The sequence below is a fragment of the Triturus cristatus genome, chromosome 4_2 (genome assembly GCF_964204655.1).
Source record: "Triturus cristatus chromosome 4_2, aTriCri1.1, whole genome shotgun sequence".
Taxonomy (NCBI): Eukaryota; Metazoa; Chordata; class Amphibia; order Caudata; family Salamandridae; genus Triturus; species Triturus cristatus.
This window is the reverse complement of record NC_140586.1, coordinates 161,664,880-161,683,249: the sequence shown is the minus strand read 5'-3', so window position 1 is coordinate 161,683,249 and position 18,370 is coordinate 161,664,880. Positions and strand designations below refer to the sequence as shown.

At 45.8% G+C, this 18,370-nt stretch overlaps 1 protein-coding gene across 1 annotated transcript in view; it reads right to left on the bottom strand.

The window, feature by feature from the left end:
- MMP19 (matrix metallopeptidase 19) overlaps window positions 1-18,370 on the bottom strand; it is a 62,675-nt gene that overhangs the window by 18,664 nt on the left and 25,641 nt on the right. Inside the window, exons 4-7 of the mRNA XM_085600908.1 lie at window positions 14,687-14,899; window positions 13,456-13,701; window positions 11,151-11,276; window positions 9,696-9,860 (exon numbers count right to left, since the gene is read on the bottom strand). Of these exons, the coding sequence (XP_085457034.1) occupies window positions 9,696-9,860; window positions 11,151-11,276; window positions 13,456-13,701; window positions 14,687-14,899 (750 nt within the window). The remainder of the gene's footprint in view (window positions 1-9,695; window positions 9,861-11,150; window positions 11,277-13,455; window positions 13,702-14,686; window positions 14,900-18,370) is intronic.

Genomic DNA, 18,370 nt, shown 5'->3' with positions numbered 1-18,370 from the left:
GCGGCTAGAGCAAAAAAAACTGTGACCAAGAGGTTGAACACAGGCCCCTGCAGCAGACGCATTAGTCCAATGAGCCAACAGACCCGGCATACACACATCTACGCTATCTCTCTCTCTCTCTCTCTCTCTCTACATATATATATATATACCTATATCTCTATCTATCTCTCTTTCTCTCTATTTCTCTCTCTCCCTCTCTATCTCTCTCTCTCTCTCTCTCTCTCTCTCTCTGTCTCTAGCTGTCCCTGTCTCTCTCTATCTCTGTCACTGCCTGTCTCTATCTGTATGTCTCTATCTGTGTCTGTGTCTGTCTCTGTCTGTCCCTGTCTGTCCCTGTCTCTCTCTCTAGCTCTATCTCTGTCTCTGTCACTATCTGTCTCTATTTGTATTTGTCTCTGTCTCTATCTGTCTCTGTCTGTCCCTGTCTTTCTGTCTCTATCTCTGTCTGTCTTTCTCTATCTCTATATCTATCTCTGCCTCTATCCGTCTCTATCTGATCTGTCTGTCTGTCTTTCTCTGTCTCTATCTCTATCTGTTTCTGTCATTATCTCTGTCTTTATCTCTGTCTCTATCTGTCTCTACCTCTCTGTCTCCATCTATCTCTGTCTGTCTCTGTCTCCGTCTGTCTCTATCTGTCTTTATCTGTCTCTGTCTGTCTCTATTTGTCCCTGTCTCTATCTGTCTCTGTCTGTCCCTGTCTCTCTCTGTCTCTATCTCTGCCACTGTCTGTCTCTATCTCTGTCTGTCTGTCTCTAGCTCTGTCTCTGTATCTGTCTCTGTCTGATCTGTCTGTCTCTATCTGCGCTGTCTGTCTCTATCTCTATCTGTTTCTGTCTCTATCTGTCTCTGTCTGTCTCTATCTCTCTGTCTCCGTCTGTCTCTATCTGTCTGTCTGTGTATTTCTCCATCTCTGTCTGTCTGTCTCTGCGTATTTGTCTCTGTCTGTCTGTCTCTCTCTCTCTTTCTCTGTCTGTCTCTGTCTATCTGTGTCTGTCTGTCTCTAATTATATCTGTCTCGATCTCTATCTCTATCTGTCTCTTTTTGTCTCTGTCTGTATCTCTGTCTCTATCTGTCTCTTATATGTCTCTGTCCAAACAGGAAGCTTCCCAAAAGGCCCTTTAAAAGACAGCTTTGAAAGTGCTTACAGCTCACTTTTAAAGGGCCTTTTGGGAAGCTTTCCGATGGTGCCGTGAGGTCACAGAGGCTGGCAGTAAACACAGAAGATGGCTGCAGGAGCATAGGTATGCTCCTGCGGTCATCTTCTGTGTTTACTGCCAGCCTCACTGGAAAAGTAGAAACGGCAAGGCATGGTCCGTGGGCGGCCAATAAAGGCCTGCCGAGCCGCTGGCAGCCCGCGTGCCATACTATGAGTACCACAGATCTAGACCTATGAGGCAGTTGACGATTTTCGATTTTCCTAAGTCTTTGGAGTTTTCCAGTTTGAGGGTCAACTGCATGTCATCTACATAGCTGTTGCAGGCAAGTCTGAAGCTCTTGTTTATGTCTGGTAGCCACCCTAGTTTGGGTAGAGTATGCATGAATCCTTGAAAAAGGTCTCTGATTGGGCGGATCTTGCCTCCCATTTTGATCACAAGGGGTAGATTGAGAACATTGCGAGCAAAAATGGTGTGCCTGAAGTAGGATCCTGTGCTCAGTGCTGCACCTCAGTGGCAAGGCTAACAAGCATTGGCATAGCCAATAGGTCTCGCTTTTGGGACCTTATAAGTATTTAGTTATGCAGCACAAAATACTTGGTGCAACAACATTAACTGTTGCATGGTTAAACACTTATAAGGTCCCAAAGGCGAGACCTATGGGCTATGCCAATGCTTGTTGTATTCTCCATGGGGTAATAGGACACAGCTCGACCTTAAATTGTCTACAATTAAAATAAATAAAACCTGCGTGCGATTAGACTGCGGATCTACAGGAAAGGAACAAGCAGAGAACTGATTTTGTTTTGTTTGAACTAGATAGATATAAAACTGTAGGGCATAGATTCAAAATGACAAGTCGTCAGCATCCAGTGATCAGTGGAATGGTCACTCGCTGTACGCATGTTCCTAGTGTGGCTGCTTTCAAATTTAGGGGAGAACAGGCTGTTTATTGTTCGAAAGCAGAAGCAGATTAATGTCTCTGAGTGCAGTTCCTCATAGGGGCACATTTGGGTGATACACATCAGTGACACGAAGACTAAATTGCCCGGTAAGTTGAAAGACAGATTTGATATAGGGGAGGAATTAAGTCGTCGGTGAATCTAATGTTTTTGCCAAACACTTCGGCCTCATCTTAGATTGCACTGATGCACGAGGCGGCCATTAGATCTCCTGGACCCAGTACCAATCTTTTGTCACCTTTCTTGCCCCCTTATCAAGCCCTTCAGGAAACAAAACCTATGAAAGCATTCAATCAATAACAAGATCAGTCGATATTATCTGTGAGAGAAAAGGGACTTGCAGGCTCTGTTTTGAGAAGGCTGTTTCTCTAAATGCTGTAGCATGGGCATCTTATCAGTAAGTGACCGCGGTGCCACGAGAGTGATTGAGCGAGTGTAGATAACGTAACAGTAATTCGGGGCCCTGCAGAGACACACGGACCCTGAAGGGCAGAAACGCAGCTCGGCCCTGCCCAGCCCTTGAGGCTTTCAAAACAAACACAGGAGTTGACCCGTTCTCGCCCGTTTGCTGTCGGTTCGAATGTATCTGAACACTGATGCAGTACCTTGTGCTGCCAGCAGGGGCGTAGCTATTGTTAGTGAAGCGGCGGCGTGACCTTTGAGGGTGAGGGGCCTATTTATGGCACTATTATCACCCAAGAGAAGGGTAGAGGGCTACGTTCCATGCTTATATTGAGGGCCATGGCACCCTTCTACGCCACTGTCTGCCTATACAGAGGTGGTTCCAGGGGGCATATTGGTTTCCTGTCAGGCCTAGCCCTTCACAAAGGAGGTGGAACTGTGTTGCGTATAAAATAACATGGTGTACCCACTCACTGTCCACTGTTTGCAAAACTTTTCGACCTGTAGGAAAACCTCTTGTCTGTTCCTTTCCGAACGAACTTATATTTCAAGGGGAAAATCAGCAGTGCCAGCTCTAAATCTTTAAGCGTGCCCCAATGAAAGATGCCCAGGGCAAAGACCTTGCTGGCCTGGTTTTTTACATTACAATTCCAAAGGAAATCACAAAAGAGGACGGCCTTACAGTGGTTAATGAGATTCGCCGCCTAAAACACACTAATCTGGCCTAAAACGAAAAGAATGCTGATGAGGATATGAACCCTCACACCGGGGAGAAGAAAGGTGTGCCGCTAAGATCAATTGTGGGCACCGGGCGGGATGTCGCCTTTAATGGCTTTTGCAAAAGACTATCTTTTAAAATGCATGTCTGAGACAAAAAAAACCTCTCCGAGGGCACAGGGGCTAAGAACAGAATTAAAGAAGCGGCGCCAACCTCTTCAACTGCACCAATCACCCGATATTAGCAGAAGTTTAACATCTCTTTAAAAAGAAAGCGATTGACCTACCGGGAAAGTACATGAGTAAATGTGTAGCAATACACTGATTTATACTGTCTTCCCTCAGGTAAATACCTCTCTCTTAAGCGCGTGCACTGGAACCTTTTGTTTTATTTCCTAGTGAGATAAGTGGGGAAAAAAGCCTTCGGTACCCAGGGAATGAAAATGTTCAGGCTTGTCATATCAGTATCTGTTTTCAATTTCATGCAGGGCGAATAATTATAACCGTGTTTAAATTGAGCGCAGAAGAAAGATGGGCTCAAGTGCAAATTAATTTCAGATTATCACAACCATGACAATCAAAACTCAAAAAGCCTGCCAGGGAGAGGCTTTGCGACGGTCCCTCTGGCCCCTTCCCGCCCCCAACTTAAAACAAAGGAATTTCAGCTCAAATTAAGCTAATGATCCAAACGCCGCACTTCTGTCTACCTTTTGCCTATGCCTCGTGAAAGCGCTATTATTTACAAAAGGAACTGGCATTGGCCGCACGGCCGTGACAGTGACACGGCCGCGTGGCGGAAGTGATCGCGATCAACGGAGGAAAGACAGATGGCGGTTGCATGTGTGCACGCTCACGTTCACGCAAGCTTTAGGCCACCAAGTCTGTGGCCGCACTTTGGAAACGCACCTACTAAATGTCTCGCAGAGCAGCGCATGCGCTGGCTCAGGCAAGACCTAAAAACAGACTGGGTCCACTTGTGTTCCTGCCTAGAAGTGGGGGTTGTTCCTGGCAGTTCAGGTTGGACTGTTCCTATCGGGCAGGGCAGACATTGTCATGTGGCTGGTCTCTGACAGGAGTGGCATAATGGGCAGACAAACAATGGAATGGAATGTGTCCTGGTGCAATCACCATGGGGTGGGCATTCATTCAAGCACTCTACCCATCACTGGTTTTTTTTTTGTAACACAGAATACATGGTGATTTTGGTTCAGCCAGACACTCCAGTGTGCAACTGTGCAGCAGATTTTGGGAGTTCTCTTTAACTCTTCATTATCATAAAAGCAGACGCCACTGTATTATCTAGCAGTAAAGGATGACTACTTTTTTCATATTAGCTACCATAACCTGGAGTCCTTAAACTCCAAATCACAGAGCAGGACTGATGGCAGTTCAGAGAAACACATAATTTTAAGTATTTAAAATAGCATTGAAAACAATCTTTTAGGTTTGTGCCTAGGTGTACAATCCTCCTTTTTAACTGAGGGTATTTGCTAAGAAAACAGATAACAGGTTTCCCTTTTCAAGGATTTGAACAACTCATTAGACATTGGTTTCAACTGAGCCCTACAGAACCGAATGGACTGCAGTATATTATTGACTTGGAGTTACAATCGGACATTAACTGCAATCTCCAATTGACTGAAACTGCCATTAAAGTCTTCCGATGTATTTATTATCCAAATTCAATTTAAAGGGACTGGAGAAATAATTTAAAAAAATGAAATATAATCTCGAATGTAAAATGAAACATTTAGGATTTGAAAATGTTATCTGCCACTGCTCTTAAATAAACACCTTAGTACTATATATGGTGCGGCTAATGGGGTGGGGTAAGGTCAGTGCATTTTATTTAAAAGCTACATTTTTTTATCATTATTATTATTTTTTCAATAATTTAAAATCTGGGTGGTGCCATTAGCCAACGACTAAGGAGCAGGGGTATCTGGACTAAATTCTGATAGCTATTGTCTGGTGTGTAGACATGGACTCAGAATGTCATGCATGCCTTGTACGTATGCAAGGACATGGACTCACAACCACCAGCATTCAACAAACCTTCATTTAAATGTAATCGAGAAAAGACTGGAAAAGAACCTTTGATGAACTTGCAGCCTATCTCAGCGGGATATCTCCAAGATGCCATATTTTATATCCATAGTTAGCCCCGGGATGTCCCACCCTTGCCCACGAGGGACGCCTTTCTATTCAGTTTTTTTTTTATCTTGACCATGACTGGGAGGGTCCCTGACAATAAAATGGCCGCATGCCAAGGGCTCTGTTTTTGATGTATAAAGATGCAGACGCTGAAAGTTCCGCATGATGCTTTCTCGACCGCCTGGGCCTGGTTTTGCACGACTTTCATCTGCAAGACCTAGCGGATTGGTTCAACTCAAACAAATCGCCACGCTCGCTGGGAACAATGACTATGTCACCAGGCGCTATGTCATTTATCATTACGCTAGGGCATATTGAGCCTTTGTGTATGTCTCGTGACGGTCGAAAGTAAATTAATTCCCAGTTAGAGGCAGTGCTTAATTTGTAAAAAAAAGAAAGTGCCAAGGCCCTTTTCAGGAGTCCACTACAGCTTGCACCACCCATTGCCCCTGGCAGTGCTGCCAATGACAATATCAACACAAATACTAACCATCACACTCCTACAAGTGTGACAATTTAGACTATTGTAGGCCAGTCAAAGTTATAACAATGGCGTGGGCGGCAGGTATTATTTATTTTTATTGCATATTGAGTTATAAAAACAACTGTAGTTGTGCTCATTTCAAAATTAGACAGACCGTCCAACCATGTGGCGGACTGTCATTAGTGCCGGTGCCAAGCACCAGTAACCACCGGCTCATATTAAGCACTAGCTGGAGGAGAGCTGAGACCCAATATTTACCGCGAAGTCCTAGCTCATCATTACTTCTTAAACGCTGTATGAGTTTTCAAGTGCCCCCTGGCAGTGTCAGGTCAGAAGGTTTGGTTGTGGACACATGACAGCAGTGTGGGGGAGTGGCTGCAAACATTTTGTGGCACAAGGGGCACGGCTTGGAACCAGATCGGGGGAGGGAAGAAAAGATCTAAGATAAAAGGGTAAAGAAAATCTGCTCAAAAGTCAGCAGACAGGGTTTGGCACAGAGACCCGTGAAAAATACGGGAATTTGTGGTGCCAGAAAACCAGATGCAGCTCATCCTGGTCATCCGAAAACAGTGACATTGAGAACGCGAAAAGCAGAAGAAAGAAAGTGGGGGTTGCTTTGAGCAGAGCTTTGGTTTCCACCTTAGTGAAACAATTTTGATTTTTACCACTAGGTGGCAGGGTGTCCCAACGTGTGAGAATAGGAGTGTATCAGCGCAACAATATATGACGGAGTGACACCAGAAAGCAGCAGTTTGGGGCAGTATGTCACATTGCTGATCCCAGCAGGTTGGTACACTAATAACGTATGCCTTTGCGGTCATATTCATTCATCCCCAATGTCCAGGGAGTCACCAACCACCTACAGAGCCGAACTGACCACTTATCTCATCAGGCATTTCCCGGAAGTCTGGAGCCTGTGGAGGTCGGTTTTTAAAATCCAAGGACTTTTGCTGGTGTCTCTGCCACATTTTTGCAGCAGTCACAGCGGAGCTATATGCAAAGGGAGACTGAATGAAAGAGTGGAAGGAAATATGGAGGGGTCCAAGAGATATACTACAGAGAGCACCAGGATAGAAGAAGAAAGAGAGAAAACAGATGGCGAGAGAGAGCGGGGAGAAGGGAGCAGGACTGGTTTGAACATGTGTGCCAAGGCTGCTTTTTGGTTCCCAGTCAAGCAGTGCCCACACAACCCACGTATTTCTGTCCCTCTCCACCTCCTACCCTCGCCACCCCCACCCACTGATATTGAAGTGGGCTGGTCAGCAAATTAACAGGGAGAGCCAAGCCAGAGCCCAGCTGAGTCACCAAGGGGCATATCAACAACAACCGGCGATAATTATCGCTAAGCGCACTTAGTGCTTGGATAATTATCGCCGGCTAGCGTTGATTTTTATCGCTGAGATAGCGTGCTATTAGCAACGCTTATCTCAATAGCGATAAAAATCCTCATGCTAACTGCCTAACGTGAGATTATCGCTGGAAACCCAGCGATAATCTCACGTTAGCTTGTTGATAGGGACTCACAAACTTAGCCATGATATCCTCCTTCCATGGGATATCATGGCTAAGTCAGAAAAATACCAGACGTAAAAAAGCAGCGTTAACCGCGGTTAGCGCTGCTTTTTTTGTCTCTAACAGGGTTAGCGATATTCTTGATAATAGGAGAAATGTCGCTTAGCGACATTTCTCCTATTATTTTACTCTGGAACGCCCCCTTTGCATCTCATTAGAGATGCAAGGGGAAGCGTAGAGTAAAAGGGTGCTAACATACGAATTTGCATGTTAGCACCCTGTTGTTGATAGGGTGCTAGTTTTATCTCTGCTTTTTTGGCTTTTAAAGCCAAAAAAGCAGAGATAAAGCCCTTGTTGATATGCCCCCAACAGATTTGACATGGAAATCGTGCAACAAACCGTCACGTGAAAACTTTATTAAAAAAAAAGAAAAAACTCAAATAATATACATTTCTATAGCAGTCAGAAGCAATCTGCATCATAGCATTCTATTACTGCACTGAGAGCACTTGTGAGAAGGGATTGTTTATATATATTACCTTAGAAACAATCTTGCCCCGGCCACCACCCTAACCAGGATGCTGTGAGTGAACCAAGAGACAAGGCAGTTGTCACGTGCACCCTGTAGGTGTCCTAGGTTAGTATTGTAGGCGAAGCAACACTAAAGTCTATTAAACCGTGCACGAGAGAAGATTTTGTGCGATGCACACCCCGAGATTACTTATTTCAAGTTGCTCTTGGATGTGGCGATGAAGCAGGAGGAGGCGCACGGAAACAGGACTGCACAGAAGCAGAGACGGGTCCCCTGATTCCTGGTGGTCCATGGTGTAATCCCGCCACTACATGCGTATCTATTTCTCTCTGCCATTTTACATCAAGGTGCAATGATTTGTGTTTAATAATCTGAGGAGCTACATCAGTACATGGTGCTAAATAAACTACACGTTGAATGAGGTTCAAATGAGAAGCCTTCCTAGAAAAAAATAACAGAGGTAAATTAACAAAATTCAGCGTACTCTATGTTATGTTGAAACCACCTACTCCATCACCTTTAACATGGAGCGCGGTCTGAGTGAAGGCAATTACACATGATAATAAAACAGAGGTGAGGCAGAGGCCACAGAGTTGCATGTCTTCACCTGGCACACGTGAAGTGCAGCGCTCACCTGCAGGCTGACTTTCACAAGAGCCCACACCTGGCACAGTTTATGCGGTTTTCATTGCCCGGGGTGGCTGCAGATGGGCTGACCATCAAGACCCAGCAGAGTGTTGTGACAGTGCTTGGCGAAGGATGTCATGTTAATGATTTTTCTAATTCATGGATGGCTGGTAGATTAAAGGAAGGGTTTTGAGATTGAAGTAAAAGAGAGGGTGGCAGAAGCCTCATGAATCCTCGGCTTGTTATTGGCTTGAGGGTTCAAGAGCACCTCGAGCTGAGCAAGAGCTCAGCAACTAACCAGAACTTTCAGTGAATCACCCACCGATAACAAGATAAATTGGAGTTCACAGCACCCCCCCCCCCCCCAACTCCCAAAATGTCAGCCAATCATTCACCACTAAGGGGAATATTTACAAGAAACTGGCAGAGCGCGGTGTTACGTCAAAATTGGTAACGCCGCGCTCTGGCAGTTTCAAAACATAGAGATGCGCTGTATTCACAAGAATGCGACGCACCTCTGCATTACCCCTAGCGATAAAAAAGATGCCTAGTGCCAGTGCAGGCACCCTAGCACCATTTTGCTAGGGGTCCAGCACTGCATGGGCAATTGTTTATGTGCAGGAAGGGACACCTCTATCTATGTGTGCTGCAAAATGCAGCACATGTGGAAAGAGCAAAATACGAGGAGAAATAAAACATTTTTTCCTTGTATCGCCTGCTTAAGACCAGGTATTCCCTGACAGGATTGGCGGCACTGCCCCATACCTTGCAAATATGGGGCAGCGTCAAAAAGCAATGGGTGTTGCACCTGCAACACCCATTGCATGCCCCTTTCACGCAAAGTGCTGCGTGAATAGGGGCATGGTTTACAAGGCCGCATTAAGTCACATTAATTGGCTTAACACTGCCTTGTAAATAAGGCGAAGGAGTTAACACCACCTGAACATCTGAAAAAGTGATGTTCTGGTGGCGTTAACTCCTTGTAGGTATGACCCCAAGTGTCTTCACACCCCTTCCCACTCATTCCATACGTTGCTATCCAACAAGACCCCTCCAATGATATCGCAGCAGCCCCATCACTCCCCTGCCATCGATAGCTCATCATCCTTCCTCCCCACTGCATATTTCCTCGTCAGGTCTCCACCCGTACCTTTGAAGAAGTAGGTTTTCTTGGTGCGCGGAGAGTGCACAGCAGCATCCAGGTTTCCAGGAAGTCCTTTCCACAAGCTCTGGATTTTCATCAGTGGGTTCACCCCGTAGTCGGTGACAGTCCAGACATAGTCCCCCTTAAAGGCATACGTCTTCTCGTAAGGCCCTGTGTTGAGAAATTTACATGTCAGGATTGAAAGACAAATGAGGGCAGAATGAGAGTAACAGCTGCATAACTGCCATCCCAGGGGCACCAGTACGCGCAGAGTCAAGAGTCACAGCCAGTCCCCAAAACCCATATTCCATCAAAAGAAAAATGCACAATCATGTGTGCAAGCATGGCATCACCGACTGCTTCTATCAAGGCTTCAACCAACAGAATACTCCCATTGGCCTGCGGGTGGCGCTGCTGCTGCAACAATGTCTGCTTGCGCCTGTTTAGACTCAAGCCAATGCTGTAGTCTAGTGATTCTTAACCTGTGGTACGGGCACCCCCTGACGTTCCGCGACACCTACTCAGGGGGTGCGGGACTGCTTCGAAAATTACAAAATAGTAACAGATTAATAAAGTGTACATAAATAAAGAAGCAAAATGTAAAACTAAAATGTTTAAACGTTCTGAAAAAGTGAAGTAATTTGAAAAAAGTGACTAAAAAAAATTAAGTTGGTATCCTCCGATTGATTTGTGGGAGAAATACAACTGAAAGCATCAAACAGTATGCAGTATGGAAAATGGGTGGCTTCAATTGAATTTAGAAAAGCAATTACAATGTGCATTTTTATATACATTTGAGCATTTAATAAAATATTTCCCTATTTGTGTATTTGTTTGATGAATATTTAATTCCACATTTGTGTGTATTGTTTTATGGTTCAAATCATCGAAGTTGCTTAGGGCAGGGTCCCCACATTCAAATAATGTCTCAGTGGGGGTCCCTGGATTCCAATAATGATTATATGGGGGTCCCTGTATTTCAGTAAAGATTAATTGGGGGTCCTCAGAAGTCAAAATGATAAGAACCACATCCATATTCTGAATGGCTATGGATGTCACTTCAGCACTAGTGCCATTTCGTTCCCATCAGGACCTCAGCCAATGCCATACTCTGTCTGTCCACTAGATGTCACAGCTGCCCCAATGTTAGCCTGGTACCTCCAGGACCTCAGTCAGTGCCATGCTTCTCAGTGGATGTCATTGCTGCAACACTGTAAGCAGGGTGAGTAGAGGCTAGTGCAGACCCAATCCTGCGCCCTACCAGCTGCAGAAAACAAGAGTGGATTGTGGTGCACGGCTGCTTCCCAGATACATCTACATTTGTAGCAGAGGTTCACTGCTGCCATAGGAGGCATTCATAACACAGAAGCCAAGCCTGTGGCACATACATCTAATCGGTCGCCCAAAATGCCAACCATTCCGGGTGGCAAGGTTTCCCTTAGCAGCACCAGGGCCTCTTACCCAATATGATTGCATCCAGGTCATCTTTGCAGGGGTTTGGCATGGCGCTGGTTGGCAGGGGCTTCGGGGGCGTGGTTCGCGGAGTTGGACTGACCTCCTCTTCCTCTCGTGGAGTTGTCTTTTTGCCTGTACATGCACGGAAAATTAACATTATTTGAAGAACACAGAGAAAACATAAGAGGAGAAAACAAACACACATCCTACCCTACCTCTCCCTCTTCCTATGTTGAAAAGGGGCTGACCTGAGCTTTTGGGCCAAGACCCACGAAATAGACCTAGAAAGTGGGGCCTCTTTATAAAGCATTTTGTGTCTGCTAGAAACCTTTGCTGAGCATTGAACATACAGCAAACAGACCAGCCAATGAAACATGTCAACAAGGCTACTATGTATGTCTAAGTGAGCACAAATTGCACTCCTCTGGTAGGTACCACTGAAATAAAATAGAATCGTAAAAAAAGAGCGGGACGTCAATATTTCCATAGCCTTTCGCACATTCAAAGCCAATGGAATTGAGCAATTCTGCAGATGTGTAATTTCCCACATACCTATGCATTTAGCACACCTTCCAAATAATTCACGTCCACAAGATAATTTGCAGATTTCAACAAAAAAATAGCTTCAAGCTCACAGGTCAAATGTTACCAAAAAAAGTGCGACTAAAGCGCGGCACACAGTACCGAGCAATGGACGGCCCTTTGGCTACATTTCAGATACTAAGTATTGTATTCAGGTGTTCGACTGGTACTAAGAGGGTGAAACATTTGACCAGGCGATATTAATGCATTTTAATTGACAAACCTTATAAATAACATTGCCACACAATGTGCCGCATTTTGCCACTTAATTTGCCTTTTCTGGACACCAATTTAGCCAATCGTGCAACATAATTTGGTCCTGCATTGCCACATAATTGGAGTAGCCTTGGGCATATTCAACAGCTGCCTAGATGTTTTCCAAATTCTGCTTATGGAGATGGCTAATTAGGGGGGCAATGACAAAGCAGTAAAAAACAAAAATGAAATGCTACTCTGGAAGCTGGATGCTGAACCATCTGACGGGCGCCCCAGCGGTTTGTTAACTGACCCCCCCAGAGTTCAAAGGACTGAGAGCAGCCTGTGAGAGAAGCAAGTTCATCTCTATCATATAAGTATCATTTAGGGGACACGCTGTAGTGAGGGAGGGCAGTTTTGTGGCACAGGAAGTTTGGCTGTGGAGGAAGCAGCATTGGATGGCTTTCCTGGGCCCTACAGTGAAGTTCTGAGACTAGCTCTGAACGCACAAGCACCCTCTGATTTGCTGACATTTCACCGCGGAGCACACACTGACACCCACACTGTGTGTTAGCCTGGCTATTTCCCAAGTAGGGTTTGCTTGCACTTATAATTGTCACCAGGATTCAATTTTCTGGCTCTGCGGTAAACACACAGACAACTGCAGTGGTCGAATGAACCAATAGATGGTTCATAACACAAGTCAATGCATTTCTTACTGGTTAATTTAACTTGTATTTATTTTCCATTTAAGATGTGTGTTGTTACTTTATATGCACTTAACTCAAAGTGAAAGACCAACAAAATAGTTACAAAATACTGTGTTCTTTTTTAGCCAGACTTTTGAACCCACAGCCATTGCACTCCGGTTTACAGTTCCCATATTCTTTTTAATGCACGTTGACTGCTGTCATCAAGAAGGCACCAAGCGGAGTCTCGTCTCATTTAATACCTTTGTTGGGGGGGTTCAAACTTCTCTGACAATCCAGCGACTGGGTTTATTTTAGGCTTGGACAGAGTTCTACTCCGCGGAACTCCACGAAGTGCCTAAAAAAACTCCACCACACTCCATGGAATTCCGTGAGCGCCGTGGTGAGGAAAGTCACGCTGCGTGCACTGATTGTTAGCGCCGGGAGTATGTCCCACGCTGTAAAATCACAGCAAACGGTACTACGCGTCGCGCCAGAGTTGCGCTGCTTCTTTCTGCCACTCGAGTAGATACTCTACTTGAGTGGCAGCTTCCTCAATGCAAGCCGTCGTGAACTGCTGCATCCTCCCACATTGAGAAAGCTCTCTAGGAGGAGGTCTAGCGTGCGTTTTTTTCGTGCTTGCAAACTTAACGTTGGCAAACTACGCAAGAGAAAAAACTTCACTTCGCCTCACTTCGTGGAGATTTGTGGAACTACACGCGGAGCGGGCAAAACTCATCAAACTCCGCCGGCGCAGCAGACTTCTTAACCCACCCCTAGTTTTCTTAATCACCAAATGTGCAATATAGCTGCTGCAGGGTCACTGCACATGACGCCACACTCACCGTAGAGGGCTTGAATACCGCTGATGTCGTCGAAATGGAGCCGGAAGTTGGGTTTGTAGCCGCTGTAGACTGGTGCCATCAGGGCGGTGGCATACCGCGAGTGGCCAAGCCCCAGGGCATGACCTAGCTCATGGGCCGCAATGATGCGGAGGTTCACCCCGTGGTAGGTTCCTTCAGTCCAGTACTCGTCTTCATCAAAGTGCACTGTCCCTTCCTCTGGGATATCCGCGTGGGCCAGAACCTTACCTGAGAAGCCAGGGAAGAAACAGAGGTCACAAAGGTGAAGGTCATTGAGGAATTCAGTGGTGACATGTACACTCAAGGGAGGCTATGGTAGTTCTGTAGTGTGGTCGATAGTTTGGCGCGCTGTATTGTGGTATTCATATGGCAATGGAGCAGTTTTAGTAGCTTAGATCAGTAGACCTATGAAATGCATTGCTTGGCACACTTAAATGCATCATTCCTATGGCTATACTGCACACCAGGCACGGTAAAGTGCAATATACCTATGGTAATGCTATGGGTTTTGCAGATTATGCAGCATGCTTATGGCTATATCACGTGTTTGGCACGGTAGAGTGCAGTATACTGACAGTACTGCAGTGGGTTTGGCACGTTAGTATGCTGAATGCCTATGGTAAGGCTGAACCTTTGGCACAGTGTAGCATATGTAATATCCCTATGTAATATAAAGTATGGCGCAGTATAGCACAGTATTCATATGGTAAAGAAGAGGATTTGGTACTCTATGGTGCATTGGTCACTGATGATGCTGTGTGTGGGTTTGATACATTACAGTCCTACAAACCACAGAAGGCATCGTAGTTTTCATGGTATAATGCAGCACTGCTAGGCTAATGCTATTTTGGCACAGTACAGTGCAGCATACCTATGGTAGTGCAGTGTTGCACAGCACCCAATAGTACTGCTGAGGATGTGCCATTTGCATGATTTATACACCATTGATATTACAACAATGTGAATATGTCACACACTAGAGCAGGAATTCTATGTTAATGCACTAGGGGAGGCACGCTGTAGAGCAGCACTATTTTAGTAATGTGCCTGCCACATGATTGTGTAGTATCTATATGATAATGCAGTGGTTTAGCACAGTATTGTGCAGTATTCATACAGGTTTGATTCATTATAGTGCCCAATTCATTGTTGAGCGTTTTGCCCCACTATTCCTATTATCAAGTTATGGATGTTGCACGTCAGTGTGACTTACCAGGTCCATCGAAAGGACGTGAACAGCCTGTCCCCCGTCGGTGGAATGATATGCGTATGTCGGCACGACCACGTTTGACTTCCCGGAAAGTCAGTGGTGTGACATCACTCCAGTACTTGAAGGCTGATTGGATAGCTGCGCGGGCCCCGCTGGTAGTCATGTCAGGGGTGTAATTATAAATCCGATATGTTAAATTCTTCTTTCGCCAGCGCCCTGAGAACACAAATATGTACATTTCCATATAATTATCTGTCTAAACACTTGAAAAAACATGTTTTATTTTAATAGTTAAAGAACCTACTAGTCTACAGAGATGCTGGTTCTAAAGCTGCCTCATTTTTCTATAACAGACAAAGTCTCTGCAGCGCCCCTTGAGTCTCATGCTTACTGTGCCACTGGAACCAAGCTACACTCTACTGAAGAGTCCAAACTAGGGTGACCCCGGTCTCATGTTACTTGTGTTCTGGTTCAGGTAGGACCTGGCCTGGCAGTTCAGGCTGGACTGTTCCCATGGGGAGCAGGGTCAAGACTGATTTGCATATGGCTGGGCTTAAACTAGAAAGGCATGGGGAACAAAAAAAATAAAAAACATTGATGGATTTAGGCCCAGAACTCTGTACTGGGGGTGCATGTTTGACATTGTTCAGCATTCGGTCCATCAATTGTTCTTTTTGCATTTGTCAACCTGAGTGGGACGGGTTTGCTCAGACGTGGGTCCCGTGCTCACCATGCCACTGGAGTCAAGCTATCCTGGCTGATGAGCGGTGAAACCCCGAACCCGGTCCGAGGATGCTTGTTTCCAGTCCAGGGAGGACCTGGCCAGGCAGTTCGGGCTGGACTGTTCCCATAAGGAGCAGGACCAAGACTGATTTTCATATGGCTGTGTTTAAACTGGGGTAGCATGATAGGCACAAAAAGAATGGATTTAGGCCCAGATCTCTGCACTGGGGGTGAATGTCTGACATTGTTCAGTATTCCGTCCATTAATTGTTCTTTTTCCCCTTTTGGCCAAGAGACAGATTGTTGGTTTTTTCGTGGTGTTCACCTAATGCAGAGATGTGACAGGACAATAGATGTCACTGCTGCACCGGTGCCTGTCAACTCCATGCAGAATCCTAGCAAACCCCACACTTTTATATATTCTGACTAACCACCAGATGTCAAGGTTGCTTTGGTGCTGGCTGCACCCTTCTGGAACTGGACCAACATCATACATTAGGGTGGACAGCGCATACTTACTGGTACAACAAAGAATGGTTTACCCAAGGGTGTCTGCAAAGTCATACTTTCATTGTCCACTATGTATCACCACTGCACTACAACGCCAATTAGCTCCGGGACCAGAGCCAGTGACATAATGTGACTGAGCACTGAGGGGGAGATTTACTAAGATTTTACGCCATGCTTGCTTCACAAAAGTGATGCAAATCGGTGCAAATCTTTTTTTCACGATTTACTTTCCAGCACTAAACTTGTTTAGAGCTGGAAATAACATGAAAGTAGTGCGACGCAGTGCATAACGCTGCTTTGCATTACTTAGTGCCACGGAGGCGTACCATGGGTGGTGCATGAGTGTTCCCATACAACCACCCAAGGTTTCTGATGCTAACCCCTATTTACTAAATAAAGTAGACAGGCTTTAGCATCAAAAAACAGCGCCCTTTTGAAGTAGGTGCAATGAATGAGAAGTGCTTTAATTTCTACATCCTTTTCCGACTTTGAACCTGTGTTGCACTTTACAGCACACATACAAAGCGGGAAAAGGATTAAAGTCAGACTATGCATGGTATTTTGTATTGGAAGGCTGTCCTTCCAGTACAAAACCTATGCTAGACTCACTGAGACACCCTTGCAGTATGGCACAAAGGTGTCTACGTGGAGCACGGCAACTGATTTCAGCACCAGTGCTTGGGAAAGGGGAGGAGAGTGCCTTATTTCTGTAAATATGGCACTCTCCTGCTCTCTCCTTTTCATGCAGCGCAGCATTTGTGGCTGCTGCACTGCGCTGCGTGAGTAAGTGGTAAATCCGGCCCGAGTGTCACTGCTACAAAAACGAACGTCTGTTGCCAATATAACGCAGTTACTGACCACTCTGTGTCACTCCAGTATTTGTCTACTTTCCTCAGAACAGTGGCTAATGCAAACTCTGACTGGGCACTGCACTTAGCTCCAGTTAAATACGCAGAGGCTGTTACAAACTACTGCATAAAGTATTCTCAGCTGCAGTTTCCTGACATGGCTATCTACTATCCCAGCAGGTATTTTCCCTGAATAACCACTATCCCAGCAGGTTTTTTCCCTGAATACCCTTGCGACACATACACAATCTCTCAACTAGTACCCCTCTTTCTATGCAAGCCCCTCTTCAAGGGCTCTATTCCCTCTATCTCTCTTACTTCCGATCCTCCCTCCCCTACCTCGACCATTGTTCCTTTTAGTGCAACACGTCTCTTTACCTCTCACACTCTCGGTCCTCCCCACCCTACATAAAAAAAAACTTTCCTTCCAATCCTTGGCCTCTTTGACCTCTCCTCTGCGTTCACGCCTCTCCCCTCTCATCTCACCTCCCTCCTCTCCGTACGTCACTCCGCTGGGGGTGGACGTCATGGAGCGTGCAGGTACACACACCTACAGCATCATCTATCCCCCTAACCTATCTAAACAATCTGCCAAGCGCTTCAAACATTATTTTATTAAACTTCACCCTGAAACGCTCTTCGCGGACCCTTATCTCTCACCTCGTACTGGAGTCACTACCACAGATTTCATTTTCCACACTAAGAGAAGAGCCCAATGGAGAAAAGCATTCCTAGCCTCTCTCACGATCTCCTCTACTAGGAAAACCGCACATGGAACAGCCTTCGTTACTTCCCCCTCCCAACTATTTCATGCGACAGCGACCATCACCATCTGCAATAACGGCACCATCCTCATCCAGGCCTCGGATCATAATCTAAAACTCTTAGATACCATCTTCCCCACCATTAAAAACCGTGTGATTATGATCGCCTTGCACCAAATTAAAGCGGAGTTACATTCGTTCAAGGTTATGCTGTCGAGACATTCATTGCGCTTCACGCCATCAAAGTCATATAAGCCACACGAGCACTTGGACCTCATTCCACCTGCCTCTAAAATGCCCCCTCCATGATGGAAAACAGTTCCTTCCCACAACGCTCGTACACGCCCTATGCGCACCACAAATGTACTCTCGGAGAGCGGACTCCTCTCTCTTCTGCACTCTTACGAACCCTCCCTCCCCAACTCCCTTCCATCCTCTCAGACTACCATCCCGACTATCCCCCTCAACCCTCGCAGACCCGCCACACACAACAACAGAGGAGTCTGTGCTAATAACCTTAGAAGAATCCTTGTACCTCCAGACCCCTCTTCTTCCCTCTCTGCACCCCATCTGAAATGCACTCTTCTAAACTGCCGATCAGCCTCCAGACATGCTGCCGACATAGCTGACCTCATCATCTCCCAGGAGCTTGACATCCTATTTCTTACGGAAACCTGGTTAACAGATTCATCCACCCCACTACTCGACATCCTCGTTCCTCCTAACTACGACATCATTAGACTCGATAGATCGGACAAGATAGGGGGCGGCATAGCTTGTACACATCGCAGCAGTATCACCATAAACAGAGCCATTTCGCCCGCTTTCACATCATGCGAATA